The sequence below is a fragment of the Rhinolophus sinicus genome, chromosome 18 (assembly GCF_057876585.1).
Source record: "Rhinolophus sinicus isolate RSI-liver-muscle chromosome 18, RSI-T2T, whole genome shotgun sequence".
Taxonomy (NCBI): Eukaryota; Metazoa; Chordata; class Mammalia; order Chiroptera; family Rhinolophidae; genus Rhinolophus; species Rhinolophus sinicus.
This window is the reverse complement of record NC_142518.1, coordinates 85948424-85973502: the sequence shown is the minus strand read 5'-3', so window position 1 is coordinate 85973502 and position 25079 is coordinate 85948424. Positions and strand designations below refer to the sequence as shown.

Here is a 25079-nt window from a genome sequence, read left to right as displayed (position 1 = left end):
TGAGTGTGTTATTTGCTTTTGTTTTATATTTGTTCCTGTCACTAGAATGTGAGCTCTACTGAGGGGAGTCCTGTCTTGTTCTATCCCCAGTGCCTGAAAACAGGAGGTATGTACCCATTAAATATCATATATTTTTGAATGACTGAGCAAACAAATGAATAAAGACAGAGGCTATGTTTGACCCCTTGCCTATGCAGTTGACCCTTGAACAATATGGTTTTGAACAGTGCGGGTCCATTTATAAGCACATTTTCCTTCAATAAATACTGTAAATGTATTTTTTCTTATGGTTTTTTTTTTTGTTTGTTTTTTTTTTTGAGTTCCAAGCCATTTTATTAAATTAACAAAAGACTAATTCAATGATGGGTCATTAAAAAAATTAGACAATTTTCTACTAAACTTTTGTGGTTGATGTCATGACAGAATAATCGGCCTTAATCATGACCAAACCCAGGACTAGATGGAACATTAGTTTGTTCTTTTTTTTTTTAATTTATTGGGGTGACAATTGTTAGTAAAATTACATAGATTTCAGGTATACAAGTCTGTATTACATCATCTATAAATCCCATTTTGTGTTCACCACCCAGAGTCAGTTCTCCTTCCATCACCATATATTTGATCCCCCTTACCCTCATCTCCCACCCCCCACCCCCCTTACCCTCTGGTAACCACTAAACTATTGTCTGTGTCTATGAGTTTCTGTTTCTCATTTGTTTGTCTTGTTCTTTTGTTGTTTTTGGTTTATATACCACATATCAGTGAAATCACATGGTTCTCTGCTTTATCTGTCTGACTTATTTCGCTCAGCATTACACTCTCAAGATCCATCCATGTTGTCACAAATGTTCCTATGTCATCTTTTCTTACCGCCGAATAGTATTCCATTGTGTACATATACCACAACTTCTTTATCCATTCATCTATCGAAGGACATTTTGGTTGTTTCCATGTCTTGGCCACCATAAACAAAGCTGCAATGAACATTGGAGCACACGTGTCTTTATGTATAAATGTTTTCATATTTTTGGGTAGATACCCAGGAGAGGGATTGCTGGGTCATATGGTAATTCTATTTGTAATTTTTTGAGGAATCTCCTCACTGCCTTTCTTATGGTTTTCTTAATGTTTTCTTTTCTCTAGTTTACTTTATTATAAGACAACAGTATACAATGCGTATAAAATATGAAATATGTGTTAATCAACTATGTTATTGTTAAGACTTGTGGTCTACCACAGGCTATTAGTAGTTAAGTTTTAGGGGAGTCAAATGTTATATGCAGATTTTTGACTCTGCTTATAACATTTGGTGGCTGGTGCCCCAAACCCCCATGTTGTTCAAGGGTCAACTGTTTAATGGAATGGTGGGCATGCCAATGGAGAGGAGGGCATTGCCAACGTACGCAAAGGTACTTGAAACTGTGGATTTGAGCCAGTATATTACCTTGACTTTGGTAACACATGGGTCATCCAGGTTGCAGGTTCACTTTTATTCAGGTAGGTTTGGACAAAGCAGCCATTAAAAAAAAATCTCATAATATTAGATTTCAGAGTGTAGGACTTCATGGCAAAAGTGTTGTGTGATTACCTTGCTCCTGGATGCTTTTTATTTTTCCTACCTGTACTTTCTCTTCATCCAGCTATCTCTCATTTTTAGTACTATCATGTTTAAACCTTATTTTTGTAAACTGGTAAGGTGCAGATCCTAAGTAAAGTATTATCAAATCAAATCCACTGATTTATTCAAAAGATAATATATCATAACTAAGTAGAGTTTGTTTAGGATCACAAAGATGGCTCAACATTAGGAAATCTATTGCTATAATTCACCACCTTTATTAGATTAAAATAGAAAACTATGTGACTATTTCCGTAAGTGCTGAAAAGGCACTTGATAAAAATTCATTACCTGATTCTGACACTCTTAGAAAGTTACGAATAATAGATAGATAAACAAAATATTTCAGGCCTTTTGGCAATGTGTCAAATTGTGGAGCCTCTGGGGTCATCCTATCGTATGATAGATCACTAGAGAATAAGGAAAGATAGTGTTCTGAAAACAGGTACCTGTTTTCAGTGTTACCGAACTCAGGTTCAGCTGCTTGCCACTTGTGAGCCAATGACCGAGATACAAGCTTGGTGGAAAGAAAAGTAGATTTATTCAAAATGCCAGCATCCCAGGAAGGTGGCAGACTGCTGCCTCAAAAACCACCTTCCCCCTTCTGAGAACAGCCAGAAGGTTTTACAGGCATGTAGGAAGAAGCAGAACAAAAGAAAGGGAGAGTTAATCAGACAATTCCTGGGTGATGACATCTGGAAAAAACAAACAAACCAACCAAAAATAAAATAAAATAAAATAAAATGCTTCTCAGAGTCCAGTTTTTTCAGAGATTAAGTTATCTTGGACCCTGTTGTAGGAGTGAATCTCAGTCTGGTTGCCAGCGAAGAAGATGTCTAAGGGCTGGAACAGTTTCTTTCAAGTCAGTGTTCCGGAGTTTAAACAGATTAACGAGGTATATACATGCAGCCTTGAGAAAACAGGGTCATTAAATCCGGTAGGAAGGGAGGGAAGTAAAGAAAAGGGAAAAAATAGTTTTAAACTAAATTACATTGTTAAATCAAACTAAGCTAAAGTGTTAAATCTTAAAAATAGAAAATATAGTGCTACACTACAGTGAAGACATTTCATTACAATTCAGAAAGAAAAGGATTGAGTCAGTTATGAGCTGTATGAGAAGGGGGAATTAAAAGATGCATGAAAGTTAAATTCAGAAATTCCTGTCAATTCCCTGTATATGGTATTGCAACAGATAAATAACAGTCATGTCATTGATTGCATCTGCTTAAATAAATGGTGTTGGCTTGCTATAAAAAAAATACAGTGTTACCCTTACATCAGTAGGTAGCATTTTATCTACATAGTCTAGGTCTATTGTTGCCATGGCCTGCATTTGGTTCTTTAGATCTTTCGTTTTTTGCTTTTGTTGTTTTACATTAATCTAGCATTTTAAAGGAATGGAAATATTTATTGTTCCATTTAATGATTCCTTTTGGTTAAGAAGGTTTTGGTCTTGTTGTTAGTTACTTTTTAAATGTCATGAAATTCTTTGTAGATGTTCCTTGATGTTCATGAAGGTGACATGTAAATTTCTCACGCTGACTATCAGACTACTTTTAATTATATACTGCCTTCATAAATACAACTATTATGAATTCTGAAGCCTTAGCCTGAAGCTCTTGAAAATCATTCGCTTAATCTTGTCATATTTCATACTTTAGCCTTATTGCGTGACATCTTTACCTTGGCTAATTCATGTCAATCTCCTATCCCAGACCTTAATAGGTGAATGTCACAGTCACTAAATTGGGTGTCAGGGGCACTATGGCCCTCCGCTTTCTTGTAGTCTCCACATCATACAAATGCTGCTGCTATGATAAACAGAATGAGCACTCAGTGATTTTTCCAATGTCAAATGGCTATGGGAGAGCAAGCTGCAGTCTTTCTTCATAAACCAGTATAATATTTGCAAGATGACTAACAGCGAAGTCAGGGATGCAATCCTGTGACCAGAGGACATAGTCATCTGCAAAAGTAACAAGCTTTTCTTGAAAATCAATGATTCTTGGTTAAGAAACATTTCATTAATATCTCTATGGAGGTGAGGGAGAGAATACAGGAAGACAGAAATCCAGGCGGAATTAAACGTGCCACAAAAGAGGCTGTCACCTGGTTCAGAGTAAATATTCTGCCATATTAATGACTTTTCCTCAACTGCCTTTCCAATATATATACACAAGCATGGGACCCACTATGCCAGCCCCTGGGAAATGTACTCCAGGGCTGCCCTTCCCCACCTAGCTCCACTCACTACCAGACTAGCGTACAGTCTATAGCTCCTCTGAAATGTTGATGAATAATAATTTTTTTCTTTCTATTACACTATTTTTCCTAGTCCCTACTCCACAGTGCCAGAGGCTAAATCTTTGGCCTATACTATGCTGTGTTGATGAACAAACATGATAGGCAACAGGCTGACTGGGAAATGGTAGTAGTCCACCCTGCTTATTTAACTTAGACTCAATTGTCACTCAATACCAGGCAGAGTGTAATGTCAGCACTTGGTATTTTAAGTGCCAGCCCCTAAGTAGCCCTTTTTCCTCCCTATTTAATTATGTGAAAAATGGTAGGCGTTTAGTGCATTACAGTTTGCTTCTATGAGAAGTCTAGGATTGGTTGCTACTGTATTTGGAGAGCAGCTCAACTTTGCGGGGTGAAATGTCCGCCTTCTCATCAGCCGATTGCAAGTTCTAGGATTATGTTTAAATGGGTTGCTGTCAGAAGGAAACCTTCCCTTTTTATTCTAAACAAGGAGCCACATACAAAAATACCCTGACACACAGTCATTCTTACTAAAGTCAGTTGGAATTTTGGACAAGCGTTAAGTATAAATTATAACTTTATTAGCTCATAGTGCTTCCTCAAGAGAAAGTAAATCTAATAAAAATTAAAAGGAACTTATTAAGTGGCTGCTTCCTTGCATTTGGTATGAATAGGTGGGGAAAGTAATATAATTGTAGTTTGTGTAGCCAATACCCTTTTTTTGTTGTGGACTAGAGAGCAATTCAGAAAGCAACTATGAGGAAGTGAACAGAGTGTGTCTCTTACCATTGTATCAAAAACTCTTTACTTGATACTTTATGTAGGTTTTTCCTGCCACAGAGTTGGGAAGATCTTTAACTCTCACTGACAGTGGAAAAGCAGGCTCCAAACCACCACTGGAGGTCACCAGGGCATATTACTTATTCACAAAACTGCACAGTCACCTTCTGGATAATGGATTGTAGGGGAGCTCACAAGGCTTACAATGTACAAATGACAGATCTTGGCAATGGTAGGGAAGGAGATGATGGTTTTAAGGGAACTTGTAAACATTGCTGTTGTGATTATTTATTAATCAAGACATATGAGTAAAAATGTTGGCAAAAGAAGCAGAAACTGTTATTCTACACACCAACATGGCCCTAAAGTGTGCTTTCTCACCACCTAATTTTTCCAACTTGAGATACAGTGTTGTCTTTGACTTTTAGGCTTGATTCCCCAACTTGAACTGATCAAATGCAATCTTGAAGGAATGCACTTTAGAATCATACAATGCTGGTGCTAAAGGGGGATTATAAGAATTATCTAGTACAGAGGTCTTTGATCTGAGATCTTTATTTCAAGAGGTCAGTGAGCACCCTCTAGAATTATATACAAAATTTTGTGTATATATATTTTTTTTTCCTAGGGAAAATATCTATAACTTTTATCAAGTTCATAATAAATAAAATCTTCTCTGACCGAAAAGAGTCTAAGAACCACCAATTCTAGTCCATCTTCCACCCCCCACCCCCCATTTTTTTTTTACTAATGAAGGACATGACTCCCAGAGATGGAAAATAATTTGCCCAAGACCACACAGGTAGCTAATGGCAGATGCAAGAGTTGAAGTGTTTTCTGATTCTGGATTTGAAACAAACTCTTTCCACTATACCAGAATTGTTTTAACAAGTACAGGGCCATGATAAGATATCAAGAGATTTTAGACAGCAATGAATTGTGCCATGAATGTAACCTAGATTACCTTTGACATCCTTTTCGTCACTGAAATTCTGTGTTTCCATCCACTTTAATAGAGAACAGCATTGACACAGATGATCCCAAACTAATTTATATTTAGAAATTATTTCCATTTCATGATTAGTATTTCCCTCTCCTCATTGATGTCCCTTACTAATAATGCTTGGTTAGGGCTTAGAGTATAATGAGTTTGCATTCCATGAGCCTTTACCAGCTGATGGCAGGGTAGAAGGGCATCCCCACCAGGACCAGTTACATAATCTGCAGGGCCTGGTGTTAAATGAAAATACAAAGCTTCTTGTTAAAATGTTACCAAGGATTTCAAGACAGTGACAACAGACCATTAAACCAAATGTGGGGCCCTTCTAAGCATGGGCCCCTGTGAAACTTCAGAGGTCACATATCTGTGAAAATGGCCCTGATCCCTGTTAAAGCTAGTCTGTAATTTAATATTGGCCACAGATGATCCACAAAGTTAGAGAGTTGTATATTCCTAATCATAAGGACTTTTTGGATTATCTGTGCATGTGCTCACACACACACACACACACACACACACACACAGACACACACACACACGCACATGCACAGATAAATCAGTTTAACTAAAAATATCCTCTTTTCCCTTCATCTAATGCCAAAAATCAAAACTAGCTTGCTTTAGTTTTTCATCTTGGATCTACTGTGCTGACATTGTTTAAGCATAGATTTTCTTTCTTTTTTCTTTTTTTTGTGAATTTTTTTTAAATTTTATTTTATTAAATTTATTGGGGTGACAATTGTTAGTAAAATTACATAGATTTCAGGTGTACAATTCTGTATTACATCATCTATAAATCCCATTGTGTGTTCATCACCCAGAGTCAGTTCTCCTTCCATCACCATAGATTCGATCCCCCTTACCCTCATCTCCCACCCCCCAACCCATTATCAGTTTTCATAACCAAATTATAAAAGAAGGAGTTCTCCAGAGTCAGGTAGAAGCAGGTACTCGAAAGCAATGGCAGAAAACCAGCTAGGGATATTTTAAGCTGCCAGGAAGGGGGAAAGAAGCTTCGGGGTATGCAGTGCATTGAACTAATAGTCTCAGTTTTCGAACATCATGAGGACAAAAAGAATTTTAAATTCAGAAATCTGGGGTTCCAACAGGTGAGCAGGTTTACCAACTGAGACAATGGCTGGGACTTGGTATACTTGAGCTACACATGTTTCAGTAGGGCAGAAGCACCCACGCTACCACATTCTGCACTTCCCATTTTAGTGGCATGCCAGGATTCCAAGTTTAATGCACAATATCTGTGCTTCATCAGAGTTGAAGCCAAATGTTTGGTGATGTCCCATTGGTTAGCTCTATGCAGAAACCAAAATATAATATGCACAACATGGAATTTACACTGGCAGTGCTTGCAACACTCTAAGCAAATTCAGACTTCTCGACAAATTAATGGCCAGTTAGCGCAGGAGAAAATATAAATTGGGCAAATTGATTTTTATTAGTCTTATTTGTAGCCAGTTGTTACATAAGTGACCCAGTACCCCAAAGTCAGCTTCCTAAGTGTGTTTTGCACTCTGTAGAGAAAAGAAACCAGCCTTCTCTGCATTTCTTCCACAAAGGTAAAGAAAGAAATTATGTCACAACAGCTTAACCCTTCACAGAGCTTATTTCTTCAGTTTTACAACACAGCCTCCAATCCAAAAGTCTTACTAAAGCTTAAAGTCTATAAACATATGGTACATACCTAATGACAGTCCTCATTCATATATTTATCCAATACGCACTGACTGATCACTTTTGGATGCCCAATGCAATGCTAGGTGCTATGCTGTACTGTGCTAAGTGAAAGGCATTTGCAGTCAAATTTCAACCCAAATCAGAATTCAATACCAAATGTAACATCCACAGAATTATTAACCAGAGTGAAAATAAAAACTATATATTTAAAATTTTTCTAATGTGTTATTAACTCTTTGTTTGCAGTATCTGTGGGATATGAATATGAAACTTGCCCTGACTTTATTCTCTGGGAGAAAAGGACAGTCATTTTGCAAGGTTTTGAGATGGATGCTTCTAACCTAGGAGGCTGGTCATTGAATAAGCATCATATTTTGAATCCTCAAAGTGGTAAGCAGCTTTTAAAATATTCATTAATACTGTTTTTCTAATGCTATACACATACGTATATACATACATGTGTAAAACATATTCATTGTAGAAAATTTGGAAAATTATAAGGAAAAAATTACTTATAACTCCACCACGTAGAGATGACCATGTTAGTATATTTCCTTTCAAATACAATAATCTGATTTCTAATTAGTGCTAGTACAGTGAGAGCTCTTCATCACAGTTATATGAAACTGGGTTTTCCTCCTATCCCAGGTGATTAACCAGTTTATCTGACATTGTAACCAACTTTTTAAAAGTGGAACAATAATTTACATATTAAATATTATATTATATAAATATAATCCAAGACACCATCAATTATAAGTACTCCATTATTTTATGGAAAATGCTTCCAATTAAACTGTGATATGCATTGATTATAAGATACATATTTATTTCAGAGATGTTAAAATGTGAAGCAAAATGTGCATCTTAGAATTAATGAATCATCTATGTAATAGAGGGCTTTAGTGAATTCTGTACCATTTTAAGCACAGTGACCATGTAATGTGGCATTAACCCCATTTAAAAGATCAAGAATCTGAAGCTTAATGGTCACATGACCTTCCCCAACATTGCACAGTTAGTAAGCAGCTAGAGCACTGTGCTCTTTCTCCTACATAGTAGTTGTTTACCCACACAGCTGTCAGTATCTCCAATAAGAAGCTAGGAATAAAGGGACAGTAATGGGTTAAAGAAAAGAAGAGGTAGAAAAGACAGGGGAAGAAAGTGAAAGTCTGGGGAAAGTGTGCAGTCCTGGACTTCACTTACTTTTAAGTCTTCTAAGTCCTGGATTTAGGAAAACAGGAAAAAAAACAATGAGAACAAGACTCATGTTAGGTCTTTGCCTTCTTTGAACTACATTTCCTGCTGTCACTTTCTCCTAGTTTGTAATAAAAACGTTAAATAAATCAGGAGACGGGACCGCAGGTGGCCCTTGAGCCCATGTGTCTCTCAAACAAACTGATTTTGCTACCCTGGTCATAAATGCTTCATCCCAGTTCCTCCACCATCTTTTGCACCCTACTGGGAAACCAGTCATTGGTGTTTTCATCCAGCTTTCATTTGAACATCTGTTGGTAAGTTTTCGCTGAAAATCACAGTCCTTTTCATCTAAAGAGGCAGAATTTGGGTAGCATTCAGTAGAATATGTACTTTGGGTTATTTGTCCAGGACTGGGGAAGCAAATGGATTGAGGTAGGTACATTCCTTCATTCAGCCATCCTTGTATCCATTTTATCTTTGTGGAACAGCTGACTAATATCCAATTATTTTGTAAGGCCAGGAACTGACCAAGGCTAAGTGATCCATTTTATAATTACAGTTACAATCTTACTTCCTGAGCACCCTTGTTGGATCAGCTGAGCCAAACAGCCACATAGGCAGGGACATTTTGATTGCCAAAGCTAACCCGGTTTGCTTCAGCCATGGAATGAGACCACCTACGATAGTCCTAGTGTAGGATCCTGAAGGTGAATGAGTCCATTGCGGTATGCCCCCACTGTACCTCCTTTCTCCCTCTCAAGGAGGATTCTAAATTCCATTTCAAGTTGTTTACTTTTTAAGAGCAAAGATTCAGGCACAGATATAAAAATGTCAACTTTTTTCTGTTGTCAAAAGGAGAATCACAGTTTTTAAAGTACCAAAACGAAAGGGCAGATGCCACTTACTAAATTATTACGTTTTTGTTTTGATTTGAAAGAGTTTGACATTTTAAGCAGCCATTTCTTTTCCACTCACTTTTATTGGCTTGTATGGATTGTATCTTCCAAATGCCTGTCATTGACATTAAACACAAAGTGGGAAATGACCTCAATGGAGCCAGCCCCCAGCTGTGTTCTCCCAGTCCTGTATCCTCTTACTATTTGCTTCACACAAGTTTAAAAATTCAGTATAGAGGGGAGCAATTCAGAAAGTCGTCTTTTCTCCCCCTAGTTGCACAAATTTATTTTCTACACCCCTTATTCCCCAATAATTAGTTTTTAGGTAACAGGTGCCAAGTTATTACTGAGAATCTTTTTAACAGCTTTACTGAAGTATAATTTATACACCATAAACTTCACACAGTTTAAGTGTGTACATCATTGATTTTTAGTAAATTGTAGAGTTGTGCAACCATCACAACAGTTTTAGAATATTTTTATCACTCCCAAAATGATTGCTTGTGCTTACTCTAGCCCCACTAAATCTGCTTTCTGTCTCTTTCTGAAAATTATGTTCTGAGAAAAAAACCTTTCTTTTGTTAGTTTTTTGTTTGTTTGTTTTTTAAGGAATATTTGTTCATTTTATCATTTCATCTTCAGGCACGTTGTATTTCTAACCAAGAACTGATCACACTTGCCAGGATCAGATCTGAAGCCAGCTCTGCCATTGCTTTTCAGCCTGACCTTGGACATGAACACCTCTCTTGGGCTGTTTTCAAAGTTTAAATCCCACCAACAAAGGCAGTTTTAGAAGCAGGAATGAAAGTCTGAGGGAGCAGCTCTAGGAAGGCCAATTTAGAAAGCAATGCTCTTTTCCCCTCATGTCACAGTCTTTTCTGACTGATTAAGGCAAGAGCAATGTCTCTCCAAATTGCCCCACTCCTCTTCTTTCTGTAAAAAGCCCAACTCTTTAGGCACCCTGCTTTTTGATTTGAGACAGATAGCAGATTAGAAACAAGAATGTATCTTCCCCCAGTTTCCTCTCACTGGTTAAAAAGAAACCTGTAATTAGATTGGATGTCTGCTGCCATTCAGTTCTTTAATTTTTCTTTGGCTCCGGAATCATTATGCAGTGTGTAGTTTCTAGTAGGCAGTGTTTTCAGACCATTTGTCATTTCATTTGCAGCAATTATATTTACCTGACAATTAACCATTGGTTGTGGAGAATTGTTTCCAAATATTATGCCTGATATATATGGATGGTTCCTACTTTCACTGAGGTAAAGAAACGCCAAGAACTTGTATTTTTCAATATTATTCCTTAAAAATACATCTTTTTAGTGATTATGGAGAGTGCATATTCATTCCTTTTAGGATAAATCAGTTCTTTAAAATTATGTGAAATAAAAATGTGTACATGAATCATCTATTACAAAGCTAAGATATTTGTTGTAGTTTATCTTTATATGAAACATATCCCCTAGTGTTTCTTGCCAGTTGAGTGTTAAAAATTATTAGAAAGAACAATCCAGAGTATTAATTGAGTATCATCATTCATCTGAAATGGATGAAGAATTTCCTTTAACTTGGCCTCTAAGGTAGGCCAGTGGTATGTCAACAAATAGTTTTACTGGGAGTGGAAATAAATTTCCATTGATCATACTGGCATACCTCCCAGTTTGTGTTTATATCCTCTCAGTCAAGACCTAAGAGGAATATGTATTATGTCCCTGTTTTTCTTTAGTCTGAAAAATGGTTTCTTCTTTGAAATCAGCATAAAGCACCACCCACTCACTGGCTTCCAAGGGAATTTTTATTTCAACCTTATTTACAAGCTTCAAAAGAAGTTCTGAACAAGATAGCAGGAGGATATGAGTAGTGTGTTTAAAAGTATGCTTCACTTAATACACAATGGACTGTTCTTTGGGCAGAGAAAAGGGAAACTTAGGGGAGAAAATGAGCAGTAGGCCCTATCCATGGGGTATTTTTGTTGTTGACTGCAAACAAGACACCCAGTCCTAAGCAGGAAGATGGCCTTCAGATTAAGAATGTGTGTTGTCCTAGGATCATTTGATTCGGGTTTCAAAATGAGCGTGTGTGGCAGAATAAACAGGAAGGGATGCAGCAGTAATTGATAAAGATTTCCAGGAATATAAACAAATTATTTTCAAGGAATCTTTTGCAGAAGAATTGGTATTAAATCATTGTTAATAGATGGTATACCCTGGTTCTATGTAACGGAAGGTTACACAGATTCTTGAAACAACAAAAACACCCTTCAAAATGATCTATTTTTCCAGGGCAATACAAAAGGGGTTTGCCCATTTTTGTTATGATTGCTTCAGCTTTAAACATGAATGGTAATTTCACTGGCACTTTAGTACCTTGCATGAAAACAACATGTCAATTGTTGAGATGTAATCAGACAGTATATTGCCTTATGTTTTATTTCCTTTAATCATTCTTCTTCTATGATGGAGTGCTGGACTTTCTAATGGAAAAGGGGAGTTTTAGAGTTGCAAGCTTAGAATAATGCTTTAGAATACTCATCTTGGAGTTTCCGGAAAAATGGGGGCGGCGTGAGGTGAGCCTCTGTAAAGCTCCCCTGGAATTTACAACAAATCGAACAACAAAAACTCCACAAAGGACTCCCTGCACAGCAGACAGGCAAGACAAAGAGCCCCACTAACAAAATCACCTACAGGTGGGAGATTTGGGCGAGCGGGGGGAAGGAAGAAGGAAGGGAGAAGTGCGGAGACGGAGACAGAGCCGCGCGGGCACAGGACGCAGACCTAGCTCAGTGCTCTGAGATCGCTGCTTCCCGGAACTACCGCAGCTGCGGGAGAGGGAAGGACTCGGATTGCTAGGGCTCCGCTTATGGCTGACAGGTCTGAGGGGGCAGCATATAACTCAGCTGAACCCAACGCTCACGGCAGAGACCTTGGAGAAAACACTGAGGGAAGAAGACAAAGCGGTGGTTTAAGCCCTCATGCTGAACACAGGATGGAAGCCTTAGGCACTGAGACTAGCCGCCCCCTCCCTATCTTCCCAGAGCTCGCCCCACCCCCACCTGCGGGGGTGCTAGAAACGGAACAGTAGCGGTGTCAGAGCAAAAGAACAGAATATTTGCTGTTCTGAGAACTGTGGACCACAGACACAAATTCGCAGCCCAACGAGTTCCGGCAAAGAGGAGGGACCTGTGCAAGCAGGACCGGCTGTGGTGGTGGTCGCCGCCATTGCTCTGGGCCACCTCTCACAACTCACCCAGCCCCTGGCCCCACCTATCTGGGCGGATCCCTACAGGAGTAAACAGAACTGCTGGAACATACGGGCAATTTATCAGGAGCTGGAAGAGCTTTGGAACATCAAAAGCTCTCCGCATACCCACCAGGACACTGCGCCCTGGGGCCTAGACGAACTATTAACAGAGGAGAAGCCCGTCTCCCAGGGAATCCCCCCAATGTGTGAGAAGCTGGAATAGTGCAGAGAAAACATAGCACTACCGTGTGGGAGAAGAAAAATAAGCTGCAGTTGGAGAAAAAATAAAACATTCTACCAACAAGTACTGGAAAACAAAAGAAAGACTGCTTCCTATCAACCTGTTGGAGAAGCCACTGCTGTAGATGTCTAGGAAGAGAAATAGTAAACCAGTAATCGCCATGAATAACCAAGGCAACAAGATAGCTAAGAAAGAAAGTGAAAAATCTCCAGAAAAGGCACTTAAAGATACAGAAATATGTGACTTAAATGACAGAGAATTCAAGATGGTAGTTCTGAAAAAACTCAACGAGATACAAGAAAACACAGATAGGCAGCTTAATGAACTCAGAAACACAATCAAAGAAAACATGAGCATTTTACGAAAGAGATTGAAATTTTGAAAAAGAACCAAATAGAATTCCTGGAGATTAAGAACTCAATAGAAGAAATTAAGAATGAAATAACCAGCTTAGGTAGTAGAGTTGACCAGATGGAGGAAAGAATCAGTGACATCGAAGATAGAAACCTGGAAATGACACAGATGGAAGAAGAAAGAGACTTGAGACTTCAAAGAAATGAAAGAACTCTACAAGAACTTTCTGACTCCATCAGAAAGAGCAATATAACAATAATGGGCATACCAGAAGGAGAAGAAAGAGAGAAGGGAACAGAGAATATACTCAAACAGATTGCCGATGAGAACTCCCTAAACTTGTGGACAGAACTGGACCCTCGAATCCAAGAAGCAAATAGAACACCTAATTACCTCAATCCCAACAGGCCTTCTCCAAGGCATATTGTATTGAAGCTGTCTAAACTCAACGACAAAGAAAGAATCCTCAAGGCAGCCAGGGAAAAAAAGATGGTAACTTACAAAGGAAAGCCCATTAGATTATCATCAGATTTTTCAGCAGAAACTCTACAAGCGAGGAGGGAGTGGAACCAAATAATCAAACTACTGAAAGAGAGAAATCATGAGCCAAGAATCATATATCCAGCAAAGACATCCTTTAGATATGAAGGAGGAATAAAGACCATTCCAGACATACAGAAGATGAGGGAATTTTCTAATACACGACCTGCACTACAAGAAATACTAAAGGAGGCTTTTCGACCACCATCAACAGGGACAATTTGTGGCAACCAAAACTCAAAAAGGGGGAGAGTAAAGGCCTGAACCGGAATATGGGAATGCAGAAAGTAAGCGTGCTGAAGAAAATGGAATACTCTAAATATAAAACTTTCTTTTACATAAACTTAAGTGTAACCACTCAAAAAAAAATCCAGAACTGAAATATATACTGTAAAAAAAGAAAAAACAGAGGGAAACATCATAGAATACCACCACACAGAAATAATAGACAACAACAAAAAGGCAAAGAAACAATGGAGACATAGCCTTACCAGAAAACTAAAGATAGAATGACAGGAAATCCTCACATATCAATAATCACCCTAAATGTAAATGGACTGAACTCACCAATAAAAAGGCACAGAGTAGCAGATTGGATCAAAAAGCTAAACCCAACCATATGCTTTCTCCAAGAGACACAACTCAGCTGCAAGGACAAGCAAAGACTCACAGTGAAAGGATGGAAATTGACACTCCAAGCAAATGGTACCCAGAGAAAATCAGGTGTAGCCATAATGATACCAGATGAAACAGACTTCAAGGTGAAAAAGATAACAAGAGACAAAGATGGACATTTCATAATGGTGAAGGGGACTGTACAACAAGAAGACATAACAGTCATCAATATTTATGCCCCCAATCAGGGAGCACCGAAATATACCAAGCAACTACTAACAGAACTGAAGGGAGAAATTGGCCACAACACAATTATAGTAGGGGACGTAAATACATCATTGAAAGCTATGGATAGATCATCCAAACAGAAAATAAATAACGAAATAGCAGCCTTAAATGACACATTAGATGACATGGACATAATTGACATTTATAGAGCACTTCATCCTAAAACATCAGACTATACATTCTTTTCTAGTGTACACGGAACATTCTCAAGGATAGACCATATATTGGGACATAAAATCAGTCTCAACAAATTTAAAAAGATTGAAACCATACCATGCATATTCTCTGACCACAAGGCTTTGAAATTGGATATGAACTACAAAAAGAAAGCGGGAAAAAACACAAATACATCGAGATTAAACAACATACTTTTAAAGAATGACTGAGTCAAAGAAGAAGTTAGAGGAGAGATCAAAAGACACATAGAAACAAATGACAATGAAAATACATCCTACCAAAATTTTTGGGATGCAGCGAAAGCAGTTTTAAGAGGGAAATTTATCTCATTACAGGCCTATCTCAAGAAACAAGAAAACTCCCAAATAAATAACCTCATGTTACACCTTAAAGAACTAGAAAAAGAAGAACAAGTAAAACTCAAGGTCAGCAGAAGAAAGGAAATAACAAAAATTAGACCAGAACTAAATGAAATAGAGAACAAAAAGACAATAGAAAATATTAATGTGACAAAGAGCTGCTTCTTTGAAAAGATTAACAAAATTGACAAACCCTTGTCTAGACTCACTAAGATAAAAAGAGAGAAAACACTAATTAACAAAATCAGAAACGAAAAAGGGGAAGTTATCACGGACACCACAGAAAAACAAAGGATCATCCAAGAATACTATGAAGGACTATATGCCACCAAATTCAACAACCTAGAAGAAATGGACAAGTTCTTAGAGACATATAGCCTTCCAAGGCTGAACCATGAAGAACTGGAAAATCTAAACAGACCAATCACCAGTAACGAAATTGAATCAGTCATCCAAAACCTTCCCAAAAGCAAAAGTCCGGGACCAGACGGCTTCACTAGTGAATTCTACCAAACCATCAAAGGGGACCGAATACCAATCCTGTTCAAACTCTTCCAAAAAATTGAAGAAGAGACAATACTCCCTAACTCATTTTATGAGGCCAACATTACCCTGATACCAAAACCTGGTAAGGACAGTACAAAAAAAAAAGAAAACTACAGACCAATATCTCTGATGAATACAGATGCAAAACTCCTGAACAAAATTCTAGCAAATCGAATACAACAATGCATTAAAAAGATTATTCATCACGACCAAGTGGGGTTCATCCCCGGAGCACAAGGTTGGTTCAACATACGCAAATCCATCAATGTGATACATCACATAAACAAAATAAAGGACAAAAGACATATAATTATATCAATTGATGCAGAAAAAGCATTTGACAAGATACAACATCCATTTATGATGAAAACATTAATAAAATAGGTATAGAAGGAAAATACCTTAACATAATAAAGGCCATATATGACAAGCCCTCTGCTAATCTGATAATTCATGGAGAAAAACTGAAGCCCTTTACTCTACGTTCAGGAACACAACAGGGCTGTCCCCTATCACCTCTGCTTTTCAACATAGTGTTGGAAGTCCTTGCCAGAGCAATACGGCAAGAGAAAGAAATAAAAGGCATCCAAATTGGGAATGAAGAAGTTAAATTGTCACTCTTTGCAGATGACATGATGCTATATATAGAAAACCCTAAAGACTCCACGAAAAAGCTATTAGAAACAATCAACGAATACAGTAAATTTGCCGGCTACAAAATCAACGCACAAAAGTCCATTGCCTTCCTATATACTAACAATGAAATCTCAGAAATAGAAATACAAAAAACAATTCCTTTTGCAATTGCAGCAAAAAGAATAAAATACCTAGGAATAAACTTAACCAAGGATATGAAAGACCTATATGCTGAAAACTATAAGACATTTTTGAAAGAAATTGAAGAAGACACAAAGAAATGGAAAAACATTCCGTGCTCATGGATTGGAAGAATCAACATAGTTAAAATGGCCATATTACCCAAAGCAATATACAGATTCAATGCAATCCCCATCCAAACCCCAATGGCATATTTTAAAGAAATAGAACAAAAATTCATCAGATTTGTTTGGAACCACAAAAGACCCTGAATAGCCAAAGCAATCTTAAGAAAAAAGAACAATAATGGAGGTATCACACTTCCTGACTTTAGCTTGTACTACAGGGCTACAATAATCAAAACAGCGTGGTATTGGCAGAAAAACAGACACATAGACCAGTGGAATAGAATTGAGAACCCAGAAATAAAACCACATAAATATGGACAGATAATTTTTGACAAAGAAGCTAAAAACATACAGTGGAGGAAAGACAGCCTCTTCAATAAATGGTGCTGGGAGAATTGTATAGCCATGTGCAAGAGAATCAAACTGGACTGTTATCTGTCACCATGTACCAAAATTAATTCAAAATGGATCAAAGACCTAAGCATAAGACCTGACACAATAAACTTCATGGAATAAAACATAGGTACTAAATTTATGGACCTTGGCTTCAAAGAGCATTTTATGAATTTGGCTCCAAAGGCAATGGAATTGAAAGCTAAAATAAACGAATGGGACTATATGAAACTTAAAAGCTTCTGCACAGCAAAAGAAACCATCGACAAAATAAAGAGGCCACCAACAGAACGGGAGAAGATTTTTGCAAACAGTGCCTCTGATAAGGGCCTAATATCCAGAATATACAACGAACTCATGCAACTCAACCACAAAAAAAGAAACAACCCAATTGAAAAATGGGCAGAGGACTTGAAGAGGCATTTCTCCAAAGAGGACATACAAATCGCAAATAAACATATGAAAAAATGTTCAACATCAGAGAAATGCAAATCAAAACCCCAATGAGCTATCCCCTCACCCCAGTCAGCATGGCTATCATCAACAAGACAAATAGTAACAAGTGTTGGAGAGGCTGTGGAGAAAAAGGAACCCTCATACACTGTTGGTGGGAATGCAGACTGGTGCAGCCGTTATGGAAGGCAGTGTGGAGGTTCCTCAAAAAATTAGGACTAGAATTGCCATATGACCCAGTAATCCCTCTCCTGGGTATCTACCCAAAAAATCTGAAAACATTTATAGATAAAGACACGTGTGCTCCAATGTTTATTGCAGCTTTGTTTACGGTGGCCAAGACATGGAAACAACCAAAATGTCCTTCAATAGATGAATGGATAAAGAAGTTGTGATATATATACAAAATGGAATACTATTCGGCGGTAAGAAAAGATGATATAGGAACATTTGTGACAACATGGATGGATCTTGAGAGAGTAATGCTGAGCAAAACAAGTCAGACAGAAAAAGCAGAGAACCATGTGATTTCACTGATATGTGGTATATAAACCAAAAACAACAAAAGAACAAGACAAACAAATGAGAAACAGAAACTCATAGACACAGACAATAGTTTAGTGATTACCAGAGGGTAAGGGCGGTGTGGGGTGGGGGTGGGAGATGAGGGTAAGGGGGATCAAATATATGGTGATGGAAAGATTACTGACTCTGGGTGATGAACACACAATGGGATTTATAGTTGATGTAATACAGAATTGTACAGCTGAAATCTATGTAATTTTGCTAACAATTGTCACCCCAATAAATTTAATAAAATATATTTAAAAAAAAAATAATAGTCATCTTTAGTTTAAATTGCCAGGAGCCTGGTCATAACATATCATTTTGAAGGTAATTGTTAACTATACCCTTATATTGATATTTTAAAAAATGGAGATCTACCTGTGAAAATAGATGTTAATAACAAATTTGGTATTTCCAAGCCAATAATTGGGAATATTTTTCAATGATATACCCTATAATGCATTGCTGAGATACTGATATGCTGTTTCCTCATTTATTAGAGAACATATCATAATCTCATGTGTAGGATATTCAGTTAGTGGTTATCAGGAGATTTCTTTTCAATGATGTTGTGCAACTGTCATTCCAATTCTCATTCATTTCCTCCCAATTCATTTAAATTACGGTATCAATCACACTACAGTTAAGTGGTTTTGGGAACTATGATTCAGTCCTATTAATCTTACTTGATTAACTATTCTAAATCTTAAGGAATTTTATACTGCTTAATAAAGTTATTAAAAAATTAATAAGAAAGTGATCTTCAAGATATATCAGTTATGCAATAAAACACCAATTTGTTGGGGCATAAACTCCTAACTGCTCCTGCAGATCATATATTGAAAACATAGTCAGAATCACCTTGGATGAGAGGTAAAAATACTTAGATTTGAAATCCAAAGCCTATATGATGTAAATGATTTCTGTTTTCTGAAAGGCCCCTTCCAAGTACATATTTGGTGCTATGGTGTTGTGTATGCTTTACTCCCTTTTTTTATTTATTGGTTTCAGACATACAAAACAACATAATGATTAGACATTTACACCCCTCACAAAGTGATAATCCCCAAGTCTACTAACCATCTGACATCATACATATGTATAGCTATTACAATACCATTGACTATATTCCCTATGCTGTACTTTACCTCTTGTGAATATATAATGTATGTATTATATGCATAATATATACAGTATATTATGTATATATAATATTTTTGTATATATAACATATAATATATATTTATATTCTATTTATAAATATAAATATTATAAATATGTAAATATATTTATAAACATATTTATAAATATATTATGCATTAACTTATATATATTATATATATATAATAAACACACATGAGGTTTGACAATTAAGATTGCGAACTTGTTTCAATGATGTTGCTAACATTTTTTGATATCAGAGGGATTATTCATTATGAATTTGTGTCAACTGAACAAACAGTTAACCAAGTTTACTATTTGGAAGTGCTGAAAAGACTGCGTGAAAGTTAGATGACCTGAACTTTTCGCCAACAATTCATGGCTCTTGCATCATGACAATGTACCAGCTCACAGGACACTGCCTCTGAGGGAGTTTTCAGTCAGTAAACAAACAACTGTATTGGAACACCCTACCTACTTACCAGATCTGGCCCCCAACGACTTCTTTCTTTCACTGAAGATAAAGGAAATATTGAAAGCAAAATATTTTGATGACATTCAGGACATCAAGGGTAATACAATGATGGCTCTGATGGCCATTCCAGAAAAAGAGTTCTAAATTGCTTTGAGGAATGGACTAGGCTCTGGCATCAGTGCATGGCTTCCCAAGGGGAGTACTTCGAAGGTAACTGTAGTGCTATTCAGCAATGAGGTATGTAGCACTTTTTCTAGGATGAGTTCGTGAACTTATAGTTCCCAATAGTTTTCAGAACTTTGTGTGTGTGTGTGTGTGTGTGTGTGTGTGTGTGTGTGTGTGTGTGGTCTGACAATTATTGGGAAGCTATGCACCAATATCAGCAACTAGTCCACACATCTGACACCCTACACAATCCTTACAACATTATTGATTATATTTCCCATACTGTATTTCACATCCCTGTGACTATGTTGTTACTACCAATTTGTACTTTCTAATCCCCTCACCTTTTCCGTCATCCCCCAACCCCCTTCCCATCTATCAACCATTAGTTTTTTGTTTTTGTTTTTCTGTATCAATGAGTCTACCTCTGTATCAATGAGTCTACCTCTTTAGATTCCACATACAAGTGAGTTAATATAGTATTTGTCTTTCTCAGTCTGACTTATTACACTTAGCATAATATCCTCTAGGTCCATCCATGTTGTAAATGGTAAGATTTCATTCTTTTTTATGGCACAGTAATACTCTACTGTATAAATGTACCACAATTTTATCCAATCATCTATTGATGGGCATTTCGGTTGTTTCCATAACTTGCCTATTGTGAATAGTGCTGCAGTAGAGGGGTGCATATATATTTTTCGAATTAGTGTCTTGGATTTCTTTGACTAAATACCCAGGAGTGGCATTGCTGGGTCATAAGGTACTTGTATTTTTCATTTTTTGAGATACCTCCGTACTGATTTCCATAGTGGCTGCACCAATCTGTAATCCCACCAACAGTACACGAGGGTTCCCTTTTCTCCACATCCTCGCCAGCACTTGTTGTTTGTTGATTTATTGATGATAGCCATTCTGACTGGGGTGAGGTGGTATCTCATTGTGATTTTTATCTACATTTCTCTGATGATTAGTGATATTGAGCATCTTTTCATATGTCTATTAGCCATTAGTATTCTCTTCAGATCACATAAATCTTTCACCTTTTACCCTCTTATTTATTGTTGCCAACACAGTTCCTATTTCAGAGTGATCAATAGTTTCCATTGTAGGACTGTGGCACCGAAAATTGGAAGAAAACTGAGAATGACATTTTAGGAAATGTTTAGGGAAAGTAACAGGCAATCTGAGGAGATAGATAGCAGGGGTCATGGGAGAAGAAAGTAAGACTGTATGGGATAACTGCATTCATTCATCTGTTTTCAGCTACTTCAGTCCAGCACATTGGCATGCCCCTCACAGCATGGATACTTTAGTTGCCTTGGCTCATTCTGGGCAGACTTGAACTATTTATTTAGCACAGCAGTACCTGTTCCTTGGATTACCTGCCCAGGCTCAGCAGGTTTGCAAAATCACTGGGATTTGGACAAGGAAGCTACAAGAGACTCAAAACCTCTTTTCAACATTTACTGAGCACTTATAATGACTTGGCCAGAGGAACTGGCACTAAAATGCAGAAAAGTATAACACAGAGTGTCTACCTTCAGGGAGTTCATGTTCTAATATGTAAGACAGAGAAGTAATGAAAACTGCATCATGCAGTGGGGTAAGGATAATGACAGGGCTATGGAAAACAAATTGTGGGGATACAGAGGATGGAGTAGCTAATTCTGCCTGGACAGAGCATTAAGGAAGAACTTAGGTGAGCTCTGAAGGATAGGTAAGAATTCCCCCCAAGGAGACAAGATAAGAAAGTCATTCAGGAAAGGACAAAAGCAGAGAGGTATGTACTTATGTGAAAATAACTGTAAATAGTTCACTGTAGCTAAAACTCAGGATACAAATCAGAGGGCAATGAGAGGGGAGACTGAAGGAGTAGGCAAGGGCCAAATTATGGAGGACTTGGTATGACGTGTGATCAAAAACTACAGTGAATGTTTAAATTTAAAAAAAAAAAACTACTACAGTAAAAGACACATTTCCATTAGTCCCACTCAAAATTCTACCCTTGCTTCCAACACACTTATTCCAACATTCTTGCTATTTTCTTTTTTTCTAATAAATTTTTATTTTAAAATGCTTTAAACTACAGTTGACATACAATGTTACATTAGTTTCAGGACTACAACATAGTGATTCGAGATTTGTATAATTTCTGTCATGATCCCTACAATAAGTCTAGTACCCACCTGACATTATACATAGTTCTTACCATATTATTGACTATATTCCCTGTGCTTTAATTTACATCCACATGACTATTTTTTTCTTATTTCTTAACTTTTATTTCTTTTATATTTAATTTATTGGGGTGACAACTGTTAGTAAAATTACATAGATTTAAGTTGTACAATTCTGTATTACATCATCTATAAATCCCATTGAGTGTTCACCACCTAGAGTCAGTTCTCCTTCCATCACCATATATTTGATCCCCCTTACCCTCATCTCACACCCCCCAACCCCCTTACCCTCTGGCAACCACTAAACTATTGTCTGTGTCTATGAGTTTGTTTCTCATTTGTTTGTCTTGTTCTTTTGTTGATTTTGGTTTATATACCACATATCAGTGAAAACATGGTTCTCTGCTTTTTCTGTCTGACTTATTTCACTTAGCATTATACTCTCAAGATCCATCCATCTTGTCACAAATGTTCCTATATCATCTTTTCTTACCACCAAATAGTATTCCATTGTGTGTATATACCACAACTTCTTTTTTTTTATTAAATTTATTGGGGTGACAATTGTTAGTAAAATTACATAGATTTCAGGTGTACAATTCTGTATTACATCATCTATAAATCCCATTGTGTGTTCATCACCCAGAGTCAGTTCTCCTTCCATCAGCATATATTCGATCCCCTTTACCCTCATATCCCACCCCCCACCCCCCGCCCCCCTTACCCTCTGGCAACCACTAAACTATTGTCTGTGTCTATGAGTTTCTGTTTCTCATTTGTTTGTCTTGTTCTTTTGTTGTTTTTGGTTTATATACCACATATCAGTGAAATCACATGGTTCTCTGCTTTTTCTGTCTGACTTGTTTCGCTCAGCATTATTCTCTCAAGATCCATCCATGTTGTCACAAATGTTCCTATATCATCTTTTCTTACTGCCGAATAGTATTCCATTGTGTATATATACCACAACTTCTTTATCCATTCATCTATCGAAGGACATTTTGGTTGTTTCCATGTCTTGGCCACCGTAAACAAAGCTGCAGTGAACATTGGAGCACGTGTGTCTTTATGTATAAATGTTTTCAGACTTTTTGAGTAGATACCCAGGAGAGGGATTGCTGGGTCATACGGTAATTCAATTCGTAATTTTTTTCAGGAACCTCCACACTGCCTTCCATAACGGCTGCACCAGTCTGCATTCCCACCAACAGTGTATAAGGGTTCCTTTTTCTCCACAGCCTCTCCAACACTTGTTACTATTTGTCTTGTTGATGATAGCCATTCTGACTGGGGTGAGGGGATATCTCATTGTGGTTTTTATTTGCATTTCTCTGATGTTGAGCATTTTTTCATGTCTCTGCCATTTGTATGTCCTCTTTGGAGAAATGTCTCTTCAGGTCGTCGGCCCATTTTTCAATTGGGTTGTTTCTTTTTTGCTGTTGAGTTGCGTGTGTTCCTTGTATATTTTAGATATTAGCCCCTTATCGGAGGCACTGGTTGCAAAAATCTTCTCCCATTCAGTTTGTTGACACTATTTTGTCGATGGTTTTTTTTGCTGTGCAGAAGCTTTTAAGTTTCATATAGCCCCATTCGTTTATTTCAGCTTTTACTTATCTTGCCTTTGGAGTCAAATTCATAAAATGCTCTTTGAACCCAAGGTCCATAATTTTAGTACCTATGTTTTATTCCATGAAGTTTATTGTTTCAGGTCTTATGCTTAAGTCTTTGATCCATTTTGAATTAATTTTGGCACATGGTGACAGAAGTCCTGTTTCATTCTTTTGCACGTGGCTATCCAATTCTGCCAGCACCATTAATTGAAGAGGCTGTCCTTTCTCCACTGTATGTTTTTTTGCTTCTTTGTCAAAAATTGTCCAGATTTATGTGGTTTTATTTCTGGGTTCCCAATTTTATTCCGCTGGTCTGTGTGTCTGTTTTTTTCCGCCAATACCATGCTGTTTTGATTATTGTAGCCCTGTAGTACAACCTAAAGTCAGGGACTGTGATAACTCCCGTATTGTTCTTTTTTCTTAAGATTGCTCTGGCTATTCGAGGTCTTTTGTGGTTCCAAACAAATCTGAAGATTTTTTGTTCTACTTTTTTAAAAATGCCATTGGGATTTTGATGTGGATCGCATTAAATCTGTATATTGCTTTGGGTAATATGGCCATTTTTACTATATTGATTCTTCCAATCCTTGAGCAGGGAATGTGTTTCCATTTCTTTGTGTCTTCTTCAATTTCTATTAAAAATGTCTTGTAGTTTTCAGCCTATAGGTCTTCTTTCACATCGTTTGTTAAGTTTATTCCTAGGTATTTTATTCTTTTTGCTGCAATTGCAAAAAAAAAATTGTGTTTTGTATGTCTTTTTCTGAGATTTCATTGTTAATATATAAGAATGCAATGGACTTTCGTATGTTGATTTTGTAGCTGGGAACTTACTGTATTCGTTGATTGTTTCTAATAGCTTTTTGGTGGAGTCTTTAGGGTTTTCTATATATAGCATCATGCCATCTGCAAAGAGTGACAGTTTAACTTTTCATTTCCAATTTGGATGACTTTTATTTCTTTCTCTTGCCTGCTTGCTCTGGCAAGGACTTCCAACACTATGTTGAAAAGCAGAGGTGATAGGGGACATCCCTGTCGTGTTCCTGAACGTAGAGCAAAGGGCTTCAGTTTTTTACCATTAATTATGAGATTAGCTGAGGGTTTGTCATGTATGGCCTTTATTATGTTAAGGTATTTTCCTTCTATACCTATTGCATTAAGTGTATTAATCATAAATGGATGTTGCATCTTGTCAAATGCTTTTTCCGCATCAATTGATATAATCATATGATTTTTGTCCTTTATTTTGTTCATGTTATGTATCACATTGATGGATTTGTGGATATTGAACCATCCATGTGTCCCAGGGAAGAACCCCACATG

General features: G+C 37.2%; 1 protein-coding gene across 8 annotated transcripts in view; it reads left to right on the top strand.

Moving 5' to 3' along the window:
• The window catches only part of TENM1 (teneurin transmembrane protein 1), a 1194370-nt gene that overhangs the window by 1026078 nt on the left and 143213 nt on the right, over window positions 1-25079 (top strand). For all 8 annotated transcript variants that reach the window (XM_074324280.2, XM_074324276.2, XM_088794943.1 and 5 more), the window contains one exon: window positions 7599-7742. In XM_074324280.2, the coding sequence (XP_074180381.1) occupies window positions 7599-7742 (144 nt within the window). The remainder of the gene's footprint in view (window positions 1-7598; window positions 7743-25079) is intronic.